This window comes from Platichthys flesus, chromosome 2 (assembly GCF_949316205.1).
Source record: "Platichthys flesus chromosome 2, fPlaFle2.1, whole genome shotgun sequence".
Taxonomy (NCBI): Eukaryota; Metazoa; Chordata; class Actinopteri; order Pleuronectiformes; family Pleuronectidae; genus Platichthys; species Platichthys flesus.
Window position 1 is genome coordinate 18,206,398 of NC_084946.1, and position 18,441 is coordinate 18,224,838.

The 18,441-nt window shown below is 42.7% G+C and overlaps 3 protein-coding genes across 4 annotated transcripts in view; 2 read left to right on the forward strand and 1 right to left on the reverse strand.

Moving 5' to 3' along the window:
- The window catches only part of sema3fa (sema domain, immunoglobulin domain (Ig), short basic domain, secreted, (semaphorin) 3Fa), a 51,265-nt gene extending 47,962 nt beyond the window's left edge, over positions 1 to 3,303 (forward strand). For both annotated transcript variants that reach the window (XM_062403665.1, XM_062403672.1), the window contains 4 exons: positions 61 to 218; positions 352 to 419; positions 616 to 749; positions 862 to 3,303. In XM_062403665.1, coding sequence (XP_062259649.1) covers positions 61 to 218; positions 352 to 419; positions 616 to 749; positions 862 to 1,290 — 789 coding nt within the window. In that variant the 3' untranslated portion in view covers positions 1,291 to 3,303. The remainder of the gene's footprint in view (positions 1 to 60; positions 219 to 351; positions 420 to 615; positions 750 to 861) is intronic.
- Positions 3,304 to 4,428: 1,125 nt separating this feature from the next.
- gnat1 (guanine nucleotide binding protein (G protein), alpha transducing activity polypeptide 1) lies at positions 4,429 to 8,706 on the forward strand. Its single transcript, XM_062403697.1, has 9 exons — positions 4,429 to 4,682; positions 5,872 to 5,914; positions 6,000 to 6,141; positions 6,237 to 6,394; positions 6,473 to 6,601; positions 6,708 to 6,837; positions 7,412 to 7,565; positions 7,643 to 7,852; positions 7,928 to 8,706. Exons 1-8 carry the CDS (start codon positions 4,577 to 4,579, stop codon positions 7,831 to 7,833), a joined length of 1,053 nt encoding a protein of 350 aa, XP_062259681.1. The 5' UTR covers positions 4,429 to 4,576; the 3' UTR covers positions 7,834 to 7,852; positions 7,928 to 8,706.
- Positions 8,705 to 17,714, reverse strand: edem1 (ER degradation enhancer, mannosidase alpha-like 1). The gene is made up of 12 exons (XM_062403684.1): positions 17,100 to 17,714; positions 15,868 to 15,940; positions 14,975 to 15,078; positions 14,172 to 14,343; positions 13,837 to 14,020; positions 13,519 to 13,693; positions 13,039 to 13,159; positions 12,776 to 12,946; positions 12,596 to 12,669; positions 12,420 to 12,516; positions 11,625 to 11,810; positions 8,705 to 11,527 (listed from the first exon to the last, which is right to left on the reverse strand). The coding sequence occupies exons 1-12, from the start codon at positions 17,561 to 17,563 to the stop codon at positions 11,438 to 11,440; spliced, it is 1,911 nt and encodes a 636-aa protein (XP_062259668.1). The 5' UTR covers positions 17,564 to 17,714; the 3' UTR covers positions 8,705 to 11,437.
- Between the last annotated feature and the right edge of the window lie 727 nt (positions 17,715 to 18,441).

The window sequence follows — 18,441 nt, forward strand, 5'->3', positions numbered from 1 at the left end:
CTTAATACAGAATGTGTATATGATTTTAAAATGTTGATCCTCACATGTGTTTTATTATAGCAACAACTGTACGTGGGGTCAGTCCTGGGTGTGACCCACCTCGCGCTCCACCGCTGCGACGTGTACGGCGAGGCCTGCGCTGACTGCTGTCTGGCCAGAGACCCGTACTGCGCCTGGGACGGCAAATCCTGCTCCAGATACTCTGCCTCCCAGAAGAGGTGAGAATCAAGATAGTGTTTGTTTTTCAGAAAAGTCTCGTCCGTGTGCTTATGTGACTTTTTCTGACGATAATACGAGGACATATGTTGACGTGGAGCTTTTTATTTCCGTCTGTTGATCTGACCCCTTTAGACGGAGCCGTCGACAGGATGTAAAGTACGGCAACCCAATCCGCCAGTGCAGAGGTTACAACTCCAATGGTGAGTGTTCAGACTGCAGACACACACACACACACACACACACACACACACACACACACACACACACTCAATACAGCAATTAATACATTTATGTATTATCTACCTCTCGAGACCTTGCATGTGCTCTCTATCTTTTTTACATATTGTATATTCTCAGAAGTAATACATTAATATATGTTCACATATTGTTTGATAGCAAACAAGAACACTCTGGAGACCGTTCAGTACGGTGTGGAGGGCAGCACCACGTTCCTGGAGTGTCAGGCCCGGTCTCCTCACATGTCTCTGAAGTGGCACCTGCAGAAGGAAAACAGTGACAGGAGGAAAGAGGTGAGCTGAGGTTTCTTACTGCAAAGCTGTTATAGTTTCTCTCCAACCAAATACCCAGAACCGATCTGGTTAAGTTTTTTTAAATGCTCAGTTCTCCTCCTCCACTTTCCAGATTCGCTCCGAGGGCCGCACCCTGAAAACCGAGCAGGGCCTTCTGATCCGCTCGCTGCAGTCCTCTGACGGCGGCATTTACCAGTGCACGTCAACAGAGAAAAACTTCAAGCACACGCTCGTCAAGCTGCAGCTCGTGGTCCTCTCCAGCCGCATGGTCAACAGCGTGCTGGTGGAGACCGGCAGCCCGGCGCTGCCCCCGCTCCAGTCCAGCGCCTGGACTCCGAGCGCTGGCCAGTACAAGGACCTGCTGACCATTCTGAGCCAGCCGGAGATGGGCCTCATCAACCAGTACTGCCAGGATTACTGGCAGCTCGGAGACGCCGGCCTCGGGGACAGCAAAGCCAAAAGCCTGAAGGAGCTGAAAGAACAGAAGAAGCCGCGCAACCGCCGGCATCACGACGAGGAAACGACTCCGTCTGAGACATGAGGAGCTGGACGACGCACCCCCTCATCCTCAAACACCTCCTCCCCCCCCGTCCACCACACAACCTCCTAAACACTGCAACCCTCCATCTTAGGGAACTGAAATCACGTTGTCATCATGGACGAGACAGACACTGCAACCCAAAGCAACAGCACCCAACAGTTTCTATGTAACTGTTTGAAAAATTCACAATATTTATTGTAGGTTGTAAAAAGTAATTCTTTGTACGTATTTAGAAGACATGTTTTCTGTGAATAGGTCAATCTGTGCAAATATTGTTGTTATTCTATTATTGTTAGTGTTATTTCTTTATAACAATGTGTTATTATGTTGAGACTATGTTTATGTTTGGTGTTTTTGAGAAACAGCAACAGTAACCCAGGACGTTGGAAGGTGTCCACACAAGGACGAGGACCGATGGGACGTGTGTTCAGAAACGGTGAATGTTGGGATCACATGACTGCTGGCAGTATTCAGTGTCTAAGCCGGAGGTGGAATCAAGGAGTCACTGCTCTTCTTCCTGAATTGTCTTCACCAGGACGCTCTACTGTGTAACAGACAGTTTTTTGTTATTTTTACGACCGCAAGATACAAGCTATTGACGGAAGGACGAGGACATTTCATGGGACATTTCCGGATAAAGAGGAATGCCCACCGACTGCAGCTGTGTCACGGTCCTTCGGTCACTTGGTAACGAACAGTCATCTCCTCTGGAGACGATGTGGTCCAGCCCCGGCCCCGAAAGCCACCACGTTATTTCACTCATCGCCCGAAATTCTTCCAAAATCCGTTGCTGCCAAGTGTTTGTTCGGTTTCTATGTGAATATCACATCTCAATGTTGTACCCTTAACAAAACGTGATCTTCGTGATAAGCTGTTTTTATTTCTTTCTTTTTTTTTGCGGGGGTGGGGGGGGGAAGGGGTCTTTTAACGACACAAAAGCTGAAAATATAACATTGCCTTCTCTTGTCTCTCTGTTTCGAGAGGAGAAATTCCAGCAGGCAGCTACGTGTGAGTTCGTGACAGTTTGTGATTCAAAAAACAAAAAGAAAAAAAGAATAGAAATGACTATTTGAGACAAAGCACCTTCTGTTGCCAAATCAGTGATCTTGATGACCAGTAAATACTTCACATGTAGTTGGGGCATATTATGCAGTTTAGTCACATGAGAGAGCATTCAGCTTCTATGGTCTAACGGAATTGTTTCTAAGCTCGAGATGAATCCAAAGTTTGCATTCCTGCCAGTTTTATGCTAAATACAGGGAATATTGTGTTTGGCCACTTAAACCAGTCGACACTTCAGTTAGAACACAGTGACTAATGTGTTGTTTCACTTCAGTGCTCGAGGTCTGGTCACTTTATCGGTGCAGAGCTACTTTAGGTCAGTCTGGTGCGGATCCATCCTGCTCTCCACCACGCCACAGACTTTATAAACCTGAGCCGCTTCCATTCAGTTAAAAAAAACAAGCAACCAGTACAACCACTAAATGAGCGGATCACTGCTAAAACCCTGAAGAGAAACCTGTACCACACTCTTCAGAAGGGGGCTTTTCATCGTGCATGGCATGTACAGTGTATGTTTATGGTATTTGTCTAAAAATGCTCCGTTGCTGTGGATGTCAGTGAATGTCTTTCTCGTCGTGGGAATATGGAAACACTATCGGTGCAAGAAAGACGTGATCACACCTTTTTTTTTCTTCATTTTTTTTCAAAGGTGTGAAATACTGAAGGTGCAGAAAGGTCAGATGGTGATTTAAAATCCTCGATTTCTCTCTCCCACTCTGTCTCTTTACCTCTCTCTCTCTCTCTCTTTCTCCTCTCTCGGAAATGTGCTAAACAGATTCTGCGCATCTCTTCTGTTTTCTCCGTTTTTCCGACTTTGCTCGGAGTCATTGAGGTAAAGAGATGTATGATATAATGCACAGTTGATGTTATTGTAATGACATGTAAAAAGTTACTTTTATCTTTTCTTCCTCATCAATGTTGCGGACTAATAAATTAAAGCTCTATATTTTATAATAACACACGTTCTCTTCTGTTTGACATGTGATGGTCTGTACGATTTTGTCGTCATGCTTTTATCTCAGTGCTCCCCGTGTTGATGATCTGTGGCTGTGGAAGAATCATTCTTCATCTTAGTAGCAATACCACACTGTTAAAAATCTCCAGGCGGTACAGTATGATTTACTTAGCGGTACCTTAAACTGGTCAGACAGGTCCCAGAGGTGTCCACACCAGTGTGCACGTCGCCATACAGCAGGTGGAGACATGCAGGTGACAAGGGGTTGACTCAGTACAAATCTGGAACAACTTTTTGGTATGAAACTGTTGATACTATGTTTTTTAATTTACAGCCGAGGCTCGAGAGCTTAGTCACCGTCAGCTTCTCAAATGGTTGTGATAAAGTTTAAATGATGTGAAGTTCTAAAAACAGAAACATGTTTTAACATAAAGGAAAATGTGCAATGCTCAGACACACACACAGAAACAGACACACTTTTCATGCGTGCATACATAATTGAAAGTGAGTAGATTAGGATCCCTATAACCAGCTTCAGAATGAGGTCAATCAGATCTGTCAGGTGAAACTGTAAAGCCCGTTAAGTACTTCAGAGCTCACCCTTCAGTCTGCAGAGCCTTATCACAAATGACCGTTTGTCTGTCTTCCTGTTTGGACCCAGAGGTGAGGGTCTGATTGTGCGTCACATTAGTTTTCATCGTGTTGAGACTGAATCTTTTGTCGCTGCTTTTGTCGCCTTCTCATCCTCCCCCTATACAAATGCCAAACGTATAGACCACACTTATTCCCCTAACAGATTGTTGTGGTGCTGAGATGTATATGTGGAGAATTGAGTTTGCCAAAAGGCCCAAACACCAAACCGTGGCGCTTTATATGCGCCTCTTTCAAAGGAACCCAAGAACAGCATAGAGGGATAAGCACTTGAGCCGATGTTTATCTTCCGCTGAGCACAGCAAAGTCCCCCCTAAAGGTTCGATCACTCCTACACTGATGTATGCCTGCTCCCTCTCACACCTTCGCTCTGCCTTACACGTCCATGTCCTTGCACTCCATTGGTCGTCTCCGGTCAGGTGGACATGGGACGCCCAAAATCCTCTCCTAAGACACGAAAATAATCCCAACGTCCTCCAGTGTTTGCTGCGGACAGTTGATGCATCAGCTTCGTAGCTGACGCCACTGACCAGGCAGTGGGCGATCAGCTGGGACCTGCTTCCCTTTTTCTTGAAACTTGGCTTTTGAGTAGAAGGGGCCCAAGCCGAGAAACGTAGAATGGGGGCCGGAGCGAGCGCCGAGGATAAGCACTCCAAAGAGCTGGAGAAGAAGCTGAAGGAGGATGCCGAAAAGGATGCCAGAACTGTCAAGCTGCTGCTGCTAGGTAAAGACTTTCCAGCTAATTCGGTGGGGGCTCAAATGTTTCAACAACATACCTCAACATGTGGTTGCACATATTCTAGGGACCAATGTGGCCCCATGGAGGGAGAGGAGCTACTTTCTATTTTAAGAGATAGTTCTTCAATCTGTCTGGCTGTTAGTCAGTGTGGTGTTATTCTTGTGGAAAGCTTTGTGATAAAAAGACAAAACATTAAACAAATGAACAAATAACTACTTCAATTTTATATTAGTTATTAGTATAAACATCTCAAGGTGTTCACTCTAACTGCAGAGCCAATGCATTTACATGGGCTGCGATGAAGACACACAATCTATTTGAGTTGAGTAAAAGCTTATCAATCTGTGTCATTGAATTGCTAAGACACCTAAATAATCACTCAACCCAATCCCTGGTTAATCTTGCAGCAACAGGTCCTCACACAAAGGGCTTAACCCTGAAGGACACGGATACCCTGAGGTCCAAGCCAGAATTACAACAGAAATACAAAATACATTTCCAGCACCATGTTGATATGAGTGTTTAAAAAGTGAGGTTTTCTTTTTTTATGTAAAGTCAACTAGATTCTGTTCACCAAAAAGTCTGTGCAATACATTACAAGCTAAAATAACCACTAACAAGTACAAGCTGCAAGTTGTTAATATTATAACAGTTGGATACGTAGTGTTCTGAATAGCCATTAGGATTGTTACAGATATTTCGCCCCCTCTTGTTGATGTAGGTCAGGGACAGGAGAAGTTCTCCTTACATCAGCTTTGAATGAGATTAGACCTGAAGTAAGAAGCGTTGGGATCATCTGTCTGTCTGGTTACCTGTAATTAACACACAAGTCTTCTCTCACACTCGTTATTCAAATACAAAACCTAAATAAAAACACAATAAGTACAAAACCTACCAAGTCTCCCAAATCCTTACAAATACAGTTTGGAAGTCATAACTTTGATAATAATTTTCACATATAGTTTTTATTTATTGTTTAAACAACAGATACAAATTAGAAAAGTAAATCATCAGCAATAATTTCCAAATCTAAATGAAAGGAATTTTAATAATATATAATAAGAAAGCAATCCATGCTTAAAAAAAGACTAGAAAGAAGTTAAAATACAAATGTTATGACAATAGTGAACGCGAGTAATTATTGTTTATTGTTTTTTATCTTTTTTTCATACAGGTGCTGGAGAATCAGGCAAAAGCACAATCGTCAAACAGATGAAGTGAGAACTGTGACTTTCTGCCTGAAACATTTCTGTTTTCTTATCTTAATGGCAATAATATGGAAATGCATTATTTTCTCCTCAGAATTATCCACCAAGATGGTTACTCGCTTGAAGAGTCCATGGAGTTCATCGTCATCATCTACAGCAACACCCTGCAGTCCATCATGGCCGTTGTGAAGGCCATGAGCACATTCAATATCAATTATGGCCACTCTGATCAGCAGGTAATGACTCCTTATTATTCAATTGTGTAAAGTCGGTGTCAGGTTTTCTTGCTGTGACTTGTCTGTGAACCCGTCCCCTTGCGTTCACGCTGCAGGATGACGCCAGGAAACTCATGCATCTTGCAGACACCATCGAGGAAGGCTCCATGCCTAAAGAGTTGTCGGACATCATTCTGCGCCTGTGGAAGGACACTGGCATCCAGGCATGCTTTGAGAGAGCCTCCGAGTACCAACTCAACGACTCCGCTGGATAGTAAGAAATCGAACCAGCTGAGGTTTAGAATTGTGTCGCATTATTGTTGGTTATTGAATTCATGTCCTTGTCCTTCAGCTACCTGAGTGACTTGGAGCGGCTGGTCCAGCCAGGCTATGTGCCCACTGAGCAGGACGTGCTGCGATCAAGAGTGAAGACCACCGGTATCATCGAGACCACGTTTGGCCTCAAAGACCTGAACTTTAGGTGAAGCTGTGCTGGTTTTTTTTTTTTTTTTGGGGGGGGGGGGGGTGCCACTAGTTAGTCATCATCAAGTCTGTCATGACGATAATATGCCTTTGTTTCCATGCAGAATGTTTGATGTGGGGGGCCAGAGGTCAGAGAGGAAGAAGTGGATTCATTGTTTCGAAGGCGTGACCTGTATCATCTTCATTGCTGCTTTGAGCGCCTACGACATGGTGCTGGTGGAGGATGATGAAGTGGTACAATAAGACTTATATTACACACTGGACATGCTATGCGATTTGTGTATTATCCCTGTGGACCCATAGCCTAGAGATGGGCGACATGACAGCTCCCAAAAACAGAGGTGGAAACAAAGTGGGTGGATGGCCACCTAGTGGCCAGCTGCAGTATTTGTCATATATTCTGAAACCCCCATGTTACTAAATGAGACGCGGATCAAATTTATCAATCATTTACCCCCAAGATTTTGGAATTTTTTTCATTTTAAAAACGTTGTTGTTGTCACACTTGAGTTTGTAAGTGTTTTTTTTTGTTAAGTATAGATTTAATAAGTTGGGTCAAGATGGATAGCTGAGACTGACTCAAGATTGGTTGATGGCTACAGCGCGTCCATTCCTCGATGGCTGCTGTGAATACTCTGTCTCCAAATCTGCAAGATGGCAGCGTTCACACACGGAGTATTTAAGATTAATTTCTGAATAGTGGGAGGAAGCGGAGTTGCGTTATCCATCTGTGCATACAGTCTATGGTTCAGTTGCTCAAATGTTTGAAAGGCTTTATGAGGGACTTAAACTCATACTCTCTCTTCAGAATCGAATGCACGAGAGTCTGCACTTGTTCAACAGTATCTGCAACCATCGCTACTTCATCGCCACCTCCATTGTCCTCTTCCTCAACAAGAAAGACGTGTTCCTTGAGAAGATCAAGAAAGCTCATCTCAGCATGTGCTTCCCTGACTACGATGGTTCGTAAATATAGCAGATTTCCTTCTCAGGAAACTGAAAACCAATTAAATAGACCCTTTCATATCTTTTCGTTAAGGACCCAACACCTTCGAGGACGCTGGTAACTACATCAAGTTGCAGTTTTTGGATCTGAACATGCGCAAAGGTATCAAAGAAATCTACTCTCACATGACCTGCGCCACAGACACGGAGAACGTCAAGTTCGTGTTTGACGCTGTAACCGACATCATCATCAAAGAGAACCTGAAGGACTGTGGTCTCTTCTAAGGGGAGAAGCCTGATGAAGGTGGGCAAAGTTTGCACAGTATTGATAAACCTAACCACTCGTTAAACTAGCTAAACACTACGTCTCTTTTTACAGGGTGCTGTTGTGGCCCTGTCACCTTCCACAAATCTCTCCTCAGTTATAACTGAGGACCCAAGATGAAAAACTGTCCCTTAAAAATGTTCCATCAGGCCAATTCAAACAATTTATAAAAAAATCGCTTTTTTGTAGCTTTGACCAACTACATGAGGTCAGTGGAGACCAGAAGAATATCCTGTGCAGACTTCAGTTGAATTTTTAGTCAAGCTAACTTTTCTCTCGAGTCTCGTTGGCTGTAGTTGAGACATCAAAAGCTTCTATCGGCATAAAAGTGATTTACTCTCACCTACACTAATGTGAATAAATAGAAGTCGGGCAAACGCATTGTCTCTTATGCTTCATGTAACTTGGTCAGTGTACCGCCAAAAAGGAAACAAAATGGCCTCACCACCTGCAGACGCACTTCAGCCTCTGTTAGAGATTCAAAACGTGGATAGAAACAAACAGGGACGGATCAATCGGTAAGAGAAGAGATAGAAAATGTATTTTAGTGCATTAGCTGAAAGGGCCATTGTATATAACTAGACAGATTCCTACTGGATAGATCGTGAAGTTTGGTGATAACATGTCGAATATGTAACACTGTTGAATGGTAGATGTAATTTATTTTAACATAAAAAGTTCCTGTCTGAAAGTGAACTGGTGATACAGGGCTGTGACCGTGCGATCCTGTACAGAACCCAATGACTGTAAACTCAGATTAAATCCATTAAAGCTTCAGTATAGAACTGAGTACTTTTCAATTTTCCAAAAATAAAAAGCAACACAGCAACGTCTTGGTCATAATCTGTCATTTATTGATCTCTTTTATTTCATACTGTTTCAAATGAAGAGTTGGACCTTTATTTTTTAAATAGACTTTTTTTGCTTTCTTGCGAATAGATGGATGAGAAGATTAAAGTGTAAATAGGAAGATACAGTTCGCTTGGCTTAACATTTACACCTAAGGCCAATTTGACCACACAGACACAGGAACATGCTAATTCAACATATGAATGCCCGGCCAAGCCACGTTTTGAAGCGCATATCAGAGAATCAGGTTTGACGAGTTTGACTAATCGAAGCAAATCATCCCACAACCGAAACCCCCCGAGGGCTATCGTCTGCCATTTTCTGAGCAGCTCCCACAAATTGTTTTAATGAAACAGGCCCCAGACTGGAGTCCAGTATTATTCATCTTCTAATCCATCTCTCAGCAAGAAAGTAAACAAGTGCATTTCCCCAATATGTGGATGATCTGAGACAAAGTAGGTTTTGTCATGTCCACCACTTTGCAAACTCAGACATGTCACTGCTGTCACCTGAAGTAGTTCCTAAACCACTTGAGAACTGAACAGCTGTCTCCCAAAGAGAAAGAAGATGCTGGTGAAACGATGTCAGCGAGCGCCACAGCCCGAGGCTCTGCGGAGCTTCAGATTCTCAGGATGTTTGGTAAAAGATGCATCAGTCACAAGACACATTAAATCAAAGATCAATGTGAAGGAGATGGCGTTTGCCTTTCTGTGTTTAAGACATGAATGAATATTCACAGTAGGACTGTACTTCGGTTCAGTGCGATTATTCTTCAACCTCGGATTCACATGTTGTAACAAGTTGCATTATAAATACCTAAGGCTATCCTAAGACATTTTAGGCTACAACATTTCAAGAAAGTGTTTGTTTCTTTTAATAAAAGCATTATAATAAATGCTTAACGCTTTTCCATTAAACCCTGAGTTCTCACCACATGAAAATTAATAGATATGATGTGCAATAATGTGAGAGGAACAACAAATGTCCATCTTCTCTTAAAAAAAAAAAAAAAAAAATTATAATAATCAGACACAATGCAGGAGAGTGTCTACTAAAGATGTCGGACAGAAGAAGAAGAATGATTGAAAACATGTTTTCACATACTAATATTAAAATAAAAATGTGTTTATGGCTTTTCTCATCATGTGTAAGAGGGAGCTTCGTGTCATTAACAATGTCACACAAGGAATGACACCTGTTGTGCAATATCATCAGTGGCCTTAATTAAAAAAAAAAAAAAAATGGGACAATGTTAACCACAACTAATATGCACTGTACAGCAGCATCCAAAAAGACAGAGAAGGCACTTTAAAACAGAAAGTCATCCTGAAGGTCTTGTAACAAATACACAAACATAACGTCATGGCACATCTGTTTGCCCTTTGTAAGACATCGAGTAACTAAAAGCCTGAGAGATGAAACACTCCAGTCTTCATTAGTGTGGCAGGCAGGAAGCAGTTCAAGTCTGTTAGTCTTTGTTACATTTTCCGTGAACATTTGCATAGCAAAAGTAGGACAGAGGCTCCTTTTAAAGCAACAAAATGCAACTTTTTAAACCTAAATAGCAGCTTCAAAATTAGTTTGTGTTGTTTGAACTGAAGAGAGCGGTGGCAGCTTCCATTCCCACTGCTCATCCCGAATATCTGTTCTTGCTCTGTGAAACTTTGGTGAGCTAGCTCGCTCTGAAAGACGACCCATGATGTTCAGTTTAAATTGCCGAAGTGTTGATCAGTTAAAAAGACGTCCTTAAAAACTAAAAACCTGAAGCAGCTTCCCTGCTTCATGAAGCCAGGGTTCCGTTCAGCTGTGGTCAACAGATGGATGAGCTTTGTTTCTCTACATCAAGTCCACTAAATCCTTTGTACACAAAGCCCTACAAAATAATCAGGTGTGTCTACAGAGGGCGCTGCTGCTCAGTAAACGTTACATGGTGTTGCTTTAAAATTGTTAAAAAAGAGTTAATCTAGAAGAAGAACACTCTAGTTCTGTAGTAAATCAGAGAGACTAGAGCCGTTTCTACATTTTGGAAAATTGACCTCAAGCCTACAAAAGACCAAAAAAGTTTCCTACAGGCACAATCTAAAGTTTACTACAGCCTCCCAATAGGCAGCGTTTTACAGTGTGTGCATGAGTTATCACCTGTCATTATATGTTAGTGTGCAGCCCTTATGTAAAAGCACAGATCTACTCAAGTGAGTCAACTGCAAAGAGGCACTAATCATAATGTTTAGAAAAAAAGCTTTAGAGGTGATTTTTTTAGGCTATACATTTTACATATGTTTGGCTAGATGGCACGGTTCCCATAAACAGATGATTATTATTCACAGCTTAGCTGTCATTTCCCTCTCTCTCACTCACACACACAGTACACACACAGTACACACACAGTACACACACTCCACAGACACGCAACAGAAAACCACAATCTCCATTCATCATCGCCAAACCACAGTGAAAACATGACTCCTCTTTCTCTGTCTTTGTTGAGTACATGCTTTCACACCCAGAAGACAAAGCACCCGACACAAACTTTTAATAATACGGCAAATAATTAAACTGGTTTCCCTTAGAGTCAGTTCCTTGTCTGGATCCTGAGCAGCAGAACAGATGGGCCGAGGCGCTTGACCACCACTCGATCTTTTCTAACCTCATAGCCTCTGCACCTCAGGAGGCGTACCGAAGGCCGCTTCATGCCACTGTACCCACTTGTGCCTTTTATAAAAGTCCCACCATGTGGTCGATCTGCCTCATGTAGACGCTCTTCAGTGGCAGAGTGTACCGTCGCTCCTCTGGGATCCTGCTACACTGCAGAACAAAAAGAAGAGGAAGAAAAGGATGAGGTTTTAAATGTCAGTGAAACAATGAACAGTTAATTGGGCTTGGGCGGGGACGGCAGGCTTACATTGCTGATGTTGCTGGAAGGTGGCCGGGAGTTGGGCTCTGTTTCTGCCAGGGCCCCCTCCTCGCACGGATACAAATCATTCCACTGCTTCTCCCTGAAGCGCTTGTCTATAGGCACGACGTGGCCCTCTGTGGTGAAGATGTACTTGTTATCGGAGTGATGAAGTGGGTTGTCCTCATCAAAAAGCTGCAATGTAAGAGAAAAGGCTTTATTTACATGGCAGTATGAACAGAGCTGGGCCAAAAGTCAGAGCCTTAATGTTATTCTAATGATGGGTGAGGAACACCTCATGAAAGGTTTTTAAAATGGTAACTAAGAGAGTTATTCACAGTCAATTATAAAGTAAAAATACCAACTATTTGTTGTTCTCAGTTTCAGGAATTCTCTGCTCTTCTCTTTTTAAATAAACGTCTCTGACTTTGAAACTATATGTGTTGATAAAACAAACTATTCAGGTAACCGTCCTTTATCACGATGGATATGTGACGTGCAATTTTTACTAATATCTGATGTCTTAAACAATTATTTATCAAAATATAGTTGCAGCAATAGTTTAAACAATCTAGTTCAAAGGTCACTAGCAGTAACGTGAAATACAGTCTTTAAATTTATGAAAAGATAACACTTAACATCTGAAATCTTTTATTACAATTATAAAAAAATGTACCACTTTTATTACAATTATAAAAAAATGTACCACTTGTTTATGCTCATATCATTTTCTGATATAATACAAACCTACCAATATACTGTACAATGTGGGTCTAATTCTGACACGCTCGGACTCTAACTTACCAGGTACAGGTATTTGCAGGTCTCACTGAGGAAGAAGCTCTCCATACGATCCTCTTTGGATTTGTCAACGACGTGGTGGAGAGTGGCGTACCCACATCTGCAAATAACACGGCTCAGCTCAGCGTCAACACAAATTAAAGCACTTAACAAAGAGGTGTATATTACATGACACACACCTGACTTTGGCATTTTTCTCAAGGCTCTGGAGAATATCCATTCCGACATGCAAGTAGAAAGGATTTTTGGTCGCCTGTGGAAAAGCAAAAGTAGATAAAAAGAAGATCTTGAGTTAAATGTCAACAGTCATCAATGACTAACTTCTTCAATTCTGCATCACAACATGTCAGTTTTGTCACCTGGTACAACAGATAGGTCGACTCCACCAGCTCTGGTCTCAAGGGGTAGAAGAGCACGTCAGGAGCCTGCAGCTGCCAGTTGTATCTCTCCGGCAACGCCCCGAAGCGCTTCCAGATGGCATAGTAGAAGGCATGTAGGCAAATGGCGTTATCCACATCACCATTCAGCACCTAGGACAAGAGCAGTAGAGCCTTCCTTTAGTCAAACACTATTTTCACACTTCAACACGTCACCTCCTACAATTGAAAGTGCATAATCGAACCTGTAGCCCAGGAAAGAAGGCCTGAAGAGAGTCGATCCAGGTGTTCATAATTTCCCCACTGAACATGTTCACATTAACGTAGAGAGGCGGGTCACCCTCGCCTTCATTACACGACTCTCTCCTGAAAACCAAACGGAAACAGACAGAGGTTCAAATATGTACGTGTAGCCGTTTCAGACACGTTCACAACAACAGAAAAATCCCTTTTGGCAGAAAAGGTTGAGTAGATTTGATATTTTGACAGAATTCTTTCTCCTTTCTGTTTTTGAACAGCAGCCACAGTGTAAACATATCCCTCTGCAGTTGGTCACCTGTCAGCTAAAGCTTAAGGTTCAGAATAATATGTATGTATATGTAAAAAATTATTTTGCTACACATGAGCAATTTGACATCCTCTTATTCAATTGAAACATTTACAGAACTGCTGAAGGTTAAAAGGTTTAAGTGAATCATAACTTCATATAACTAATGCTGACTCACCCTCTCCTCATGTGGTTCTGTATGCTCTCATAAGAAGCCTGGAACATCCTGTAGTCCTCTTTCTCCCCAAAAAGGAGGTATGATTTCAGCAGGTACTCATAGAAGGAGTCCATACCAGCTCCGAGGCCACTCTGCTTCCCGACCCACTGGCCCGTTTGGATATTAACTACATTACCTGAGAACAGAAATCACAGAAAGTTGGCGAATGAAGCGAAAGCACCGTATTGTGAAGAAATCAGCGTAAATACAATGGGAGAAAGAAAGCACATGAGAAACATAAAGGGATGTCACAAAGCTACAGTACACAGCTGCACATACCTAAGAGACCGGTTTCATTGCTCCTCAGTTTCCACAGAGCTCTAACTGCTCGCCTGGCTACCCACTCAAATGTGGAATCGCCGATCAAGCGGCTCAGAATCCCAAACTCCACCAGCAGGGACCCAGCTCCTGCAGTGCAAGTCTCATTGATGCTGTCAGGGGGGACCCCAGTCTTCAGGTTCACCTGCATTCAAGATACAAAAGCATGAAGCTGCTGGTTGATGTAGTAAGTTATCCAGTTTCATTCACATGACAACTAGGGTAAGCGCTGCTACAACCATTAAAATATATTTTGTATGTTAGCAGCTTCCTTATGTAATGTACCCGTCACTCACCCTGGGGTAAGGAATGCCTGTGCTGGTGTTCTCGAAGGCCGGCAGTAAGCGGACGGCCAAGTCATGCGCCATGTGAAGCAGCTCATTATCGTAACCTTCCAAGCCCACTTTGCCAAACGGATGTTTTGGGTCAGTCAGCAGGATGTGAGAGGAGATGAGGCTTCCCAAGATCCTTCAGTGAAGAAGAGAAATATTACATTGTGACGGCTCAAAGAAACAGATAGGGATTATTTTCATGCATTATCAAATAGAATGTCTCATTCATTCATTTTGGACTGGGTCAAACAATATTTGTCTTCAAACATCCACTATTTGGAATAAGAATTGGAATAATATGAGGACGCTGTCTGCTTAAGTGCATGTCAAAATAGATACACCAGTTTGATGCATGTTTAAATTAACAGTAGATTAAGATTAAGATGCATTTACTAGTCCCAAACACATGCACAGACATGCACAAGCACTCTCATGCAGGTAGGGAAATTTAACCTCTGCTTTTGACCCATCTGGTGCAGGACACACAGAGCAGTGAGCGACCATGTACGGCGCCCAGGGAGCAGATGTTGGGAGAGTAAGGTGCCTTGCTCAGGGGCACTAGACAGGGCAGGGAGAATCCTCTTGGATTTTTGGACAGATCAATCCAGGTTCGTCTTTTTGTTGTTTCTCCGTGGAGTCGAACCAGAGACGAACCAGAGACCCTTTCTGCCCATAGTCCAAGTTTCTGCCACTAGACCACCGCCTCTCCCCTGCACACATAGTTTTCCTTTTGTATATGACATTTAAAATAGCAGCGACATTTGTACCTTATGTTCGCCTCGAAAACTTGCACCGTCGAGTCCTTATCAAAAGATACAGTTTCAATAACCAGCTTGACGGCTTTCTGGAACTCTGTCACGTTGCCAAGCACCTGCAGAGGAACAGCACATGATCAAGAGTGAGTGTAGGAAAGAGCATCAAGCAGTGCTCATCCAAGTGTGCAATGTCGGTAGAGAAGTATCCAAACCGCCTCAAGACTGTTAACCAAAAGGGTAAAAAGAGTTCTTGTGTTGTTGTTTCAGACTGTGCAGCACTTATTGGATTTGGAAAGGGGTTGATCCTTTTTTCAAAACCAGTGTAACCTCAGTCAATCTACAAGCTTCTTTTGTTGCATAATTAAAGTTTATAGCTATTTCAATTGCATCATTACGGATCACTCCTGTTACAAAGAAGCTTTGTCAGCCTACATTTTCTATTACAAGAAATTACTACATTTGTTCATGTACAGAGATTCTTCATGTAAGACTGGTGACTCCTTGTGAATGCTTGGTGACAAGAACACATGAAGGCGACACCTCAGACTGTCCACGTCAGGTTGAACACACTCATACCAACGAGCTGTTTAGAAAATCTACTTCACCGGAGTCAGTGTCAGGGGAGGTTTTGAGAGGCAGCAGAAAACCCACAACTTACAACAGAGAGGATGTGTTCACCACTGTGCCCCTGAATGTGGAGCAAAACTCAGCTCTTGGGGAACAGGTGACATTAAGCTTAATGGAAAACTTGGTTCAAAATGTGCCAAATGCCAGAAGTAATCCGTCTGTAAATGACTGTAATCTAGCTTGCACATATCCTTTGACATTTTGTATTTCCACCTTTTTCCTCTAAAAGAGCCGCAAGAAAGGAGAAAGTCGCACAGAGTGACAGAGTGTAAACTTACCAACAGAGTGTCTAAGGTGTCAATTAATGTCAGGGAGTAGTTCCCCAAGACATCGTTTATGTTGATGTTCGACCTGAAACGAAAAAAGTGAAACAGGCGCGGTGTCATACACATGTGGGAGAAATAATCAATAGATCACACAACTGAATATTTTATATGCAATAACAAAATGAGAGTGTTAGGATCACATTCCTCCCCCCTAAAACGACCTGTTCGGCTACATACCAATGTGGACGTTTCAACACTGCTTGCATTTGCTGGAAGGGGACTATGAATACAGACACTAAATAAATGGTAGTTTATGTATTGGTTTAATCAGTTAAGATTGATGATGTGACTTAATTATCAATTAATCTGACAATTTGGATTTTTGAGTTTCCCTCATTATATATTTTGTTTCATCTGTGACCTCTTCAAGACTCCTGTAAGTGACATCTGGATCCAAATGAATAATGCAAGTGCAACAATCCATGTACAATACCACTTCCAATACTATCATGTACAGTTGTGTATTAATATCATGTGCATTATTACTTTCATTATCATTTGCAGTTCCTCGTTCTCATTCGAAATGCTTCTTTTTCTATTGCTTTACTTGTCCAATTTTCAGGATATTCTTTTATAGGTTTGTAATGTTGTAAATTATCGTGATTGTATTATTATGTATTTAGGCACTGCTCCTCTCTTACCCTTAATAGCACTTGATATTTGTGTACTTCACTACTATTATTCTTTGTTATTGTAACCTTGGAGCACAAGAACTGTCTTATTTAGACTTAAGGGGATAGTTCACCCAAAAATGAAGCTTTACTCATTATCTACCCACCATTGGCCTAAATGTCCTCTGATCGCCTTCTCGAGCGGTTCACAGCGGACATTGTGTGAATGACCTCGTTTCGAGTCTAATCGGTCACCATTTACTTTGATTGTATTGCATTTGGCTGCAACACTGTTCACCCCTGAAACTCTGAAGTGTTCTGTGGACTCAAACACTTCACCCACCCCTCCCCCATCGGCAAAGTGGTGAGTCGTCAATGAGTGAATTTTCATTTTTGGGGTGAACTATCCCTTTAACTTATCGATGACCTGCTCAATTCGAATATGAAGGAACCCCGACCCGGTCCACAGGGGGCAGCAGGGCGACACTTGTGAGTCATTTGTTTACTAAATAAACGCAAATCGCCCTGGTCCGCTGCAGGAGACAGTTACGATCACAGGTTTGAATGACTCACGGGTTCAGCACGTCTGGTCCCCTTCCTTTGCAGGCAATGGGATTCAGCTCGTCCTCGGGGAAAGCGTATTTCATGTAGTTGTCGTATCCGAAGTAGAACATGTCTCTGGCCATGTCCTTCATCTTGGCTTTCAGGGGGTCGGGGAACGAGCTGTATCGCCGCACGTACTCGTCCTTGTTGCCGTCGAAGAAGCTCAGGTAGGGTCTCCTGGGCGAGTCCTCCTCGGGCTTCGCACAGGTGGTCGCCGAATCCTCATACCTGGGGCCGTGGACCCGCTGGGACCAAGAGCCCGGGTCGCTGCCCTTCTCCTCCCCGAACAGCGCATCCAGCTTGTGCAGGTTGAAGCCGAGCTGGAAGTTGAACCCCCAGATGACGCTGGGTCCCAGTCCGAACGCGAGCCACAGCACCCAGCCGAGGGAGAGCCGCAGCACCACGAGACCCACCACTATTGACCTCCATTGCATCTTTGCCCCGGTTCGGTCCTACAGAGCATTGTTTTAGTCCGCGCACCGGCGAGCGGCCGAACGAGTGAGAGAAATCCTCCGTTTTGTCAGGCTGAAGCAGGAGAAGGAGCAGGAGGAGCAGGAGCAGCAGTGACTCCGCTTCAAACGCTTCCTGTCAACAAACCAGCTCCGCCCATATACTGCCCTCTGATTAGCCCTCTCCGTGGCTCGTCATTCAAAAGGTGAGGCGCGCTCGTCCGGTGATTGGCTGCGGAGCTATCATTCACAAGGGTTGCGTTTCGTGGCATTCATGACGTGTCGTAACTTCAGCTTCGGTCCCCGCAGGTTCACTTAGTGACCGAAGGTTAGAGGAGGAACTGCATGACACTGTTCACATTATCATTTATTATAACAACAATAATTATAATAATAAAAAGAATAAGCGTTATAATAATTATATTATTATTATCGTATTTATTAGTAGTCTTAGTATTTGTATTATTGCTATTAATATTAAAAGTAGTTTACAGTAGTAGTAGTATAAATACTATTATTTGCATTACTATTATCACTATTATTATTATTACAACTTTATTGATCTCAAAAAAGCACAGGTCAACGAACAAACAGAGGTTGATGGAGGACCTCAAGATTAAGCTTAAGAATGTATAATAAAAATAAATAAAAAGACAATATGTAGAAAATGAATAGACATTTGTTACATGTGTTATCATGTAAAAGGCACAGCCATAAAATATTTAATATGAAGTGACTACTGTCTGCGTTAGGAAGTAATGAAAGATTTAGAGTATCAGTTTGTTCTCCTCAGAGCTACATGATAACGACTTCCTGAAGGCACCACCGGAACTCAAGGGACAAAACATGATCAGGTTGTCTGA